The following is a 9,495-nucleotide window of genomic DNA, read 5'->3' as shown; positions in this document are numbered from 1 at the left end:
TATATGTCATTGTGGCCTGGATTTATCTGACTAGCTGAGTTTATGTAAACATCACTCAGTGGCTTTTCGACGTAGTATCCTGTCGTTGAACTCACAAGAAAAAGGAGTCATTGGGTTCGGTCTGACACTACCCAAGTGATTGGTGTCCGTTCGGTGCCTCCCTAACTACCTACAAACCCCGAAACAATTGACAGTGTATAAACCTTTCACCATATATCACTTTAGACAGAATACAGAGATAATCCTCAATAGGTACTTACGTCACAATCCTGGGCTAGCCGACAGAACAGGAAAGTCTCAAGGTTGTTTGCAGTTTCCTGTCATCTAATACAATCAATAAATATGGTTTCTGTCACGAAGCTAAGTGTGACTCACAACAGAGGGTGCAATTAGTGCATGCAGGTCAATGTAGCCACCTTAAAATTCAGAAAACTTGAGTGGCTTCGTGACATACCAAGTGTCACTCATCTCTTCACTTTCCATCAGTGTCATCTACAGAATGACTTGCAGAACTCATTGCTCAGCAAAGGCAACTCCTTCTTCCTCTTACAAAACGAGGTAATTTAGCATTACTTAGACCTATGATTTGATCTCCGTTCGTTTGAAACAACCCTTTAACGGTATGAATTTGCATGTTAGTAGCCCCAAGGCTTTTGGGTATATCACACTGCTCCACCTTACCGACTTATATTTTTGGGAAGTGCTCCACTTACCGTCTCCGCGATTTGACTGAGCCAAAAATGAACTGAGATGCTCAGTCGAATTTCCTAGTTTGCTCGATTTGATTCCGTTTAATAATGAAACCTGAAAATTTCAGTAAGGTGTTTATTTCATTGTCTTGATTGGTACAGGACTATGAAATTCGTACAACTGAATGTTCATTAGGGAATACAAGAAGTTCCACAACCGAGAACGTCCCTCCCGGGAGGTCACGTATTCGCATGTTGAAAAGTAACAAGCCCTTGACCTTGGGCTCGTACCTTCGCCGATCCCAAGTGCAGCTGGCATCCCAATTGAGGCGTTCGCTACCAAATTATTCACGACTGAAATGATCAGTTCTCCTAACTAATCATTGGTCTCAGGGGTAAAGTGAAAATTACCAAAGTTCTGGTTTGGAGTTCATCCGTCACTAGTAAACAGCCGCATAATTTTACATTTTTGCATCTATATATCTTCAATAGTAGGGATAAAATTTGCTTGGTTGGATGGCTGAAACACCCCAAAACACCCATCCCACCAAACAATGGAATACGAGGTCTACGCAGCTCAAATCACGATCGCACCAATATTACTACGAGAGAGGCACATATACCAACTGGCCAGCCACATGACAAGCTATTAGATACTCTCCAAAAACTGTATAAACGCAGCTGCGCACCAAGGAAACACCCACTCAGCTGCACATTGACAGTGTATCCTCGACTGGGGACGAAACGCTTGCAAACCTATTGCCAAGCTCGGCGAAAGGATCAACTACCATCTGATCAAACAACAGCGATAACCTTTAGGAATGCTGGGGTAACAAACTGACCAAGACCGCATAGGCATATCCAGTTAGACGATCCAGCTGATTCCTCATTCGAACAATACGAAATGTCCTCATTAATGAATTGTTGGTTTCATATGCATATCACCAAGAAACCGTTTACATCTAGAGAGTGTATTCCACGTGATCTGAGTGTATACTATATCAGTCTCGATGCGATGCTTCATTTTTTATCATTAAGAACATACTGCTAAGACTAAGCTTGCCAGCTTACTTCACCAATCATTCGTTCAATGTTGTAGTAACCCTCTTCTGTGCAATCCATCAAGTCAAATCTTCTTGCCAACATCCGTGCTATTGCCATGCTCTCCACATAGTTCTTCGGTTTATCCGGTGTATCGGGTTCGAACACTTGGAGCACAGGCATCCTTCCGCCAGGAACCTCAGATTTTCGTTTTGCCCAGTCATCTGCTGGGATTCGTTCATCGTCAAAAGGCACACCGGCTGCATGCAGCACCATGCGTATCACTTCACCGCGTGCTCGGAAATTGAAATAGTATAGCTGGACAAAGCAGTGATGAAAAGTAAATTGTGCGATATCGGTGGTTAAATGCACTCATTTTAAAGTAAGTAGATGTTAACGAGGCAATCACATGAAATCCAGTGGGATATTTGGATCATTATCTCATCAACTGGGTAGACCGCCAGTTTCGAGCAACCTCATGCTACGTCAAGAAAACATACTCTGATATCTCAACCAATAGACCAATTGAAAAATGAAGCGAACTTTGTGCAACACATTCGATTAAAGGTTCCAAACAGACGTGAGAATGTTTATTTTGCCACTTGCGTATATTTCGCCGCACAAATAGGACTTAAGCTTGATGAAACCTTGGTGACAATGCCTAGCTAGGGATTCCCAAGAAACCAGTTGTCGACGAGCTTTCAGCAACTTAATAAGTAGTGTTTTGGGATTTCAGGTAGTTCAGAATAAAGGATCTCAATAAAAATCGCTAAACATTACGTGTAACTGTGTGAAACTGACTCGGCATTTCGAGCAGTCATGCGACTAGAACCGAGTACGTCATCTGTTTTCTAAGAAATTGCGAGTGCCTGACTCATGCTTGGCTGTATGTCCCACACTCTTCCCTCTTCAGGTGATCGGAACTGTAGCAGTTGGAACCAACCTGCCTATGATACACGGTTTATAACTCATTAGTTGAACTGGTATACCTCTAAATCGTTAGGTATGTGTGCATATTTGTCACCACTGACCCATCTAAACTTCTTAGGTGCTGTGCATAGCTCCTACTCTGACGGTTTTTAAGCCTATTCACGTTGCTGTTCGTTTCGGATAAGAACGAAAAAAATGCTAAGTGCCTCTCGGTGACCCATATGAAGCTTATTTTCCCGTCCCCGTTTTACCGAAAACCAACCAAAAGGAAACTATCCCACTCCGTTCTGAGTAAGTTGAGGAATATTTTCAAACATTCATTTACTTATCGCTCGCAATCCCCATCGGTTGCGACCTCTCTCGAATATGACTATCCAAAGGATTTCTGTTGAAATCGCTGAAGTAATCCATAGGGTAGTTCCATCGTCAGTTTACCAAAAAGGACAAAGTTGTTGACAGTAACCGAAACCATTGGCTTGATTCTCCTCACTGTACCACTAGGAATCATACTCTTCGAAATTCTGGAACACCTGTTCAGATGGTTTTCCAAGAAGAACCCTCCGAACGGCACCATATGAACTGCTTTGAGGTGGACAAAAACCTTATTTCATTTTAACTATATGAAACTATCCTGTTACCTGGCTTGGTGAATAGCAAACACACAAAAAGAATCGTTCAATCTTTCAGCCTGGGTTGATATTCAAACACTGACTGAATGGAGAAGTTAACAGCTTATGTCGGTCAGTAACACCGTCCAACTCACCTTGTATTTTTCACCACTCATGGTAAAAACAACGCAGTTCGTTCGTAGGCACACAAAACATGTGCCTCTTTATACTCTTGGCGTACACAAGGACACGTATAATCCAAATTTGACAATCACCGAACAGCACGTCTGTCATTTGATACCGGCTGAGTGAATTTAACTAGATCCATGCAACCAACTCCGGTTCTGCACCCGACAACTGAACGGTCGAACGGAAAAAGTAACAATGTTGATGCGAACATACATACACAGTAGGACGGCTCCATCAATTTCACCACTCTTAGTGGAGTAGTGATTTCCATGTCGAAAAACGAGTACGGAAACACGTGCCTGGAATTCCTCGCAATTCTGTCATTGTCAGACTAAACAACGGTGCGAAAATAGTGGTGCTTCATGACAAACAAATCGTCGTATCGTTTTCAGGGTCCGATCGCTTCCAAATCTACAGGGGTGAGAAGCATATTCCGATGATGACGAATTATCCGGGAACTGAAAAATTAATTTGACGCAGTAAGCTCAAAGATGTGAGGAAACCTTAGTGTGCTGGCCTAGGTGACCTTGATGACTCATTAGCTGCTGAGCGAGAATATGGCCTCGTCGAAGTCCCCAATTTTCGTAGGGTATGCCAGGGAGATACGATCTCACGGAGGAATCTGAATGTTTAATTATCTTCATAAGTTTGATTTACTTCAAGGCAGGGCAAGAGCTGTGTGATTGCATTTCGTTTATGGGTCCAAGAAGTAATATGTATTGTATTCACTCCCAGAAACAGCACTGTCCCAGCTGCTCGATAGAGACTCCCATGGCGACAGTCTTCTTGGGGGATCATCTCGCCCTCCTTGCTGAAACGCCGCATTCNTCATCTCGTCCATCCTGCTGAACCGCCAGATTTCCCCTGTAGTTCGCGTTCGAGGTCCAAAAGCACAGAGATTACTCTCCATCTTAACGAAACGAGAACACCTTGCAATTGAATACAATAAAGGCACAGATGTTAATCAATTACACAGCTGTGTGCATCTTCTGGGGAGTACCGTTTACTTTCATTGTGGTAGCTAGGCTGTAGCTATTTGCATTGTTGAAAAAGTGGAAATTTCTAGGTATAGCTGGGGACCAGTTTAATAGTGAGGACTAAAGGCAATCCCGAACGAAAAGTAGATCACCATGGTAGGCCACATTCCAATCTCTCTCTCCTCTCTTTCTGTCTTTTGAACAGTACTCAATCTGTTTTGCAGTGATTATTCTGGTTAGTCCACATCACCGGGGTGGGCTCGGCTTGCGCTCTTATCAGACATCACCAGTGATGCTTATGCCCGGGATATGGTCTTCGGAAATCCGGCTTGTGAGTCTAACATGTTATTACCGCTCTGACAGTGTCTGAGTTTTTAAATCGGAACAGGCAACCAGCCGTTTACGGACAGTATGTTGTTGACGGCATTGTTAATGGCATTGAATATCAGCTTTATAACCCACCAATAAAAGGCTGACGGAACAAAGTTTTTGATAGACCGCCTTGAAGAAAGTAGACAAGAGTATGGCAACCGCTGCTGTCAGTTCAAGAGGATCATTTGGCCGTGATAAAAGTAGCTTCTGTCTCTTTGGAACGGTTGGGATAAACATTCTTTGAGCCACATGGACTGGATTCAGTAGTGTCCGGGTATCACGAAACTATCGTGGGATCAAGAACTCAGAAATCCTCTGAACCTCTAGGTCTGTGTTGGCACCAGGCTCTGTTCCGGCGAATTAGTTTCGTCCACATAACAGAGCTGACAGATTATGCGCAATTATATGTGGACTAACTGCAGATATCTCACGTCATCCTCTTTCTCAGGAAATGTTGCTTGCAGGTTCAACAGTGAGCCCACCTCTTTTCGGTGGTATAAGGGGCCATCCAGCTTAACCCAACAAAACATCATAGCGTATGAAACGGGTCCAATCAAATTGAACCACTTAGTGGTCTGAGAAACGAACGGATTTTAATACCCTCTGACTGGTGCTCTGTGGTTGGTCAGCAGGATCATGGACGATGTGGAATCCAGATGGTCCTTAAAAGTAATTACTCAGTGATCCAGTAACCGACTTCTGGGACATAGGAAGTGTTTCTGTGGTCTCCTACATACCAGAGAGAAACAGTTCATTCTTTAGTTTTTTTGAGATCTGAAAACAGTGTATAGCATCCAGGAGTCCTACTTTATCTACAGATACCATATGGGGATTGAGCTCGCTTTGAAGATCCATCAAGGGTGCACCTTCGCTTCATGACGGCTATTGGAAAGGATGGGTGATACCTCAAGAGAAAGACATTTTCCTGGTAATTATTGATATAGATAGTCAGGAGGTGTTTTCCACAAATTTGTATGTTTTCCGTCGCACGTACGACGCCAAAACAAAATGTAAGCAGGTAAGTAGATTGTCGCTGATGTAAAAAAAAGTCAAGGTAATGCTCTTGGTAACAGTTTGCAGATGAGTAAAATATGCCCAGCCTAATTGTCAGGCTAGCTGATTTTCTGAGGCAAAAGTTGAATGGTCTGGTGAAATTCTTAAAGGATAACAGCTGTGCCTGCCTCTCTATTCCGAGACTGCTGGCAGACAACCCGTAGAGTTAAGCCATGCCTATTGAAAAGTTAAGTTTTCATTATTCTTGTTAGGGAGGCAACTCAATCTTACGTGTTCCCTAATTCCATTCTATCAGTTTCATAGGTGGGTCTCAAGAGTTCAGAACGCGTAACTCGCACAAACACGGTGTGACGATGAGGAACCGAGTGAGTTGGAGTGCGATGGAGTGAAGTGAAGTGGGGCAGTGTGGAAAGAACTTAGAAGTGAGTGATTGTGGGTTGGAATAAGGTGAACCATCCAGTAACCCCTAAACACCAAAGTCTTCCTCATACAATAAGTCTGCTAGTAAAGACGACTGAAAAACAGGGAAATATTGTGTGATCACAGTTTCCTCCCTCCTCTCCATCTCTTTTACTCTCATTCGTTAATTAAACTATGAACTGTTCCGTCAAATGGTGTTATCAGCACATCCAAACGTATCCGACAACTTTCTAAGTAAACAACATACTCCGTAGTCACGATGATCATCCCGTTTGATACATCAAGTGGCCTCTATCAAGTTCGACAAGGTCAGCGAATTGATTAATGACCACCGGGTCAACTACTAATAAAAACACACGAATTACCGCCAAATCAATAAGGGTGTTATGATTAGAAACTGAGCAATACAATCGCAGTGATGTCAGTTGGTTGTGTCGCGCACAACCTGAAGAAAAAGTGGCGAACAAGTTGAGTTGAACAGGAGTGTTGCACAGTGTGCAATCACCAGATAGTATCGTGAATTAAACGGGGAAATGTAACACGTTTGGAAATCTGCGGCCGAACAGGTGGGGGGGCCATTTTAGAAAGGTGACTGTCTAGAAAACGGATCGCTGCACTAATTGGTTGATCCGAATTTAAAAACGATTGTCGTTGTATTTGAGAAGTAGTACAGAAAACAACTATCAGTAAGAACGTGATTCCACTTTCACTGAAGTATACTGGCTCTGCAACTGCAACTAACCAACTCACCACTGGTTATCGCAGGTTTGAGTGAGAATTTCGCAGAAAAAGTACAACGTTAATCACATATCATGGTCATGGTGGTCTTTTTTACAAAAACAAAAATTCAGGTCATCAGTCCACCTGAGATTGTGACTTTCAGTCAGGAACTGGTCTTGTAATAATAACGGTCGCTAGACGTGCCTATTGTGGGTCAGTTCGCAGAACGAACTGCTAGTTTTCTTGGACTGAACGTGACTTAGAACCATCACTGAGACTATCAGGTAGGATAAAAAAACACTGGACAGAATAACCTGGATAGTTTGTGACGAGAGTTTGCTATTTAGAAGCACTTATAAACTTTGGGGATTGTCGAGTGGATGAAACACTGAGTTTAAATAATACTTCTTTGATATGTTCAGATTTGTCGCAAAGACTGGCAAATATAACGCCACAGTTTGTGCTGTTTTACAGGAGTTGGTCAGTTAGCGCGTCCTCCTGATCCTTAAACTATATTCTTTTTCCCCACAGTGCAGAAACCGTTCATCTGTAAAGAACGTTGGGTGCCTAGCTGCAATGCTAGGAAGCAGGGATGTGAGACACTATCAGGTTGCCCAGGCCTAGACAGAAACTGTCGATATGCAAGGGTCTAATTCGAACCACCGATCTTCCGGTGCTTAAGTGTGAGCCTTAACCACTGAGCTATCTGGAGCTTGCATGGCTGTGCACACCCACGCACTAGTTTTTGACGCAACGACAACTGCTACAGGAGACGTCGCCCATGCTGTTTTCGGGCACGGTGCTTTAATCAGATGCAAACAAGGGGCTCACTCACCCTGATGGTTAGGAGATACGTGCAAATGAACCAGGTCCTGCAAAGTGCACACTGCATCGGTTTATCCTAGGGATGCAAAGCAACGGAGTTAATGAACCGGATCAAGGTGTGCAGTGGCTAAGCGGTGAGTCCGGACGGACGGGCAAAACCGATAAACCACATCCAACAGCGTTAAATGGTAAGCTTCAGGCGCCCCAGAAGGTGAAGGCGACAATCAGATGCTCGAAAGCTACACAAAGGTTTCGTGGACATGACAAATAGTGTGTAGTTTTCGAAAGAATATTTTAGGTTCCTCCTGAATACCTCAAGTCCGGTTCGCCAGCTTCAGACAGCAATTAACAATCATCGTCAAAACGGCAACGAATCGCATTATTCCTTCAGGTGAACTTCGACAGTTTGTTATTTTACGGCATGATGAGTAAATCTTTCTAATGTAATTTGCTGAATATTGCGAAACGTTAGGAACCTAGCGGTATGTCTTCAACCCATGTGTAACGTTTAGTAGCTTCATCAGACGCAGAACGTGGGTTAAAAGATGATATATGAAATTTGAATCGACCGGCCGCGGTCATTCCCGTCCGCTTCTGTGGCGAAAGAGGCAGAACGTGGGTTACGACGCAGAACGCGGTCATTCCCGTCCGCTTCTGTGGCGAGAGTTTGCATTTTTGGACTGTCGACACTTCTGGTTTCTGATGTAGCGTGAACATACAGACCTTTTTAGTGGATGGCATCCAGTAACTTTGAAATGATGGGGTTGCAACGAAACATGTCAGCAGGAGTTGATGCATCCTGACCTTGACGGAACATACCGCTAATGAGGATGTTGAAAACTCTCTTCAAAAACCCAGGACCGCCTTTGACTTTCTCGGCGCCAATCAGTTAGGCGCAGCCCCAGAGTGCCTGTCAGTTTGAGGTTCTAATTGCAGACACGTCTATTAAAGTTCGCGATAAACACTCGTTTGCAAACTAATTTGGCCTAATGGGAGACCCAGTTGAATCCGGCTGAATCTTGAGCTTGTGATATCCTACTACTGGTGTACAAAGGCATCCCCATTTTTCATTTGGCATGATGCTGAAGATATATCAGTGTATTTTCTTGACAGGTTCACGTACAACATAAGGTGGACAAAAACTAAAATTAGTTTCCTTCATGCAAAGATATACTGCGATATCTAGAATATCGCATTAACAGTCGAAATATATCACAAACGATCCAAGATTCACTCGTCTGTCGTGAAGACGCATGTTGGTGTCAGAACAGAAGAATCTATCAAATCTGAGAGATTTCGTCCATTTTTTGAGCACAATGAAGGGTTAAACGGGTCGTGCTCTGTCGAAGGGTTTTCAGAAATCTTATGAGTAGTATGATCCATCAAGAAAATACACCAGGACCTGAGTTCGTTAAAGAAGAGATTCAAAAATTAAGTGAAACATGCGGACTTAAACTCAACAATTATACTGTCAAGCTAACCTCAGAAGATGGGGGCTGAAGCCGATGAAAACTGAGGTGACGTGCGGTTAGAAATCGATGTCCTTTACTCTGCAAGGAAATGACACTCATGAAATTAGGATGGGACGGTGGTGAACTGGATTTTGGCTTGTCATCCACTGTTTGAAATACAGCTTGGCGCATACCACTGATGGTTCCCGATGGGGCTGAAACCGTTTCACAGTGTTCATCGATCTTGCAGAAGCTAGGA

At 43.4% G+C, this 9,495-nt stretch overlaps 1 protein-coding gene across 1 annotated transcript in view; it reads right to left on the bottom strand.

Annotated features, from left to right (window-relative positions):
* The window catches only part of T265_02259 (hypothetical protein), a gene marked incomplete at both ends in the record, with an annotated part of 5,993 nt that extends 2,450 nt beyond the window's left edge, over positions 1-3,543 (bottom strand). Inside the window, 2 exons of the mRNA XM_009166463.1 lie at positions 1,761-2,048; positions 3,424-3,543. Coding sequence (XP_009164727.1) covers positions 1,761-2,048; positions 3,424-3,444 — 309 coding nt within the window. The remainder of the gene's footprint in view (positions 1-1,760; positions 2,049-3,423) is intronic.
* Positions 3,544-9,495: the final 5,952 nt, after the last annotated feature.

The sequence above is a fragment of the Opisthorchis viverrini genome (assembly GCF_000715545.1).
Source record: "Opisthorchis viverrini unplaced genomic scaffold opera_v5_26, whole genome shotgun sequence".
Lineage (NCBI taxonomy): Eukaryota > Metazoa > Platyhelminthes > Trematoda > Opisthorchiida > Opisthorchiidae > Opisthorchis > Opisthorchis viverrini.
This window is presented reverse-complemented; position numbering and strand designations above follow the sequence as displayed.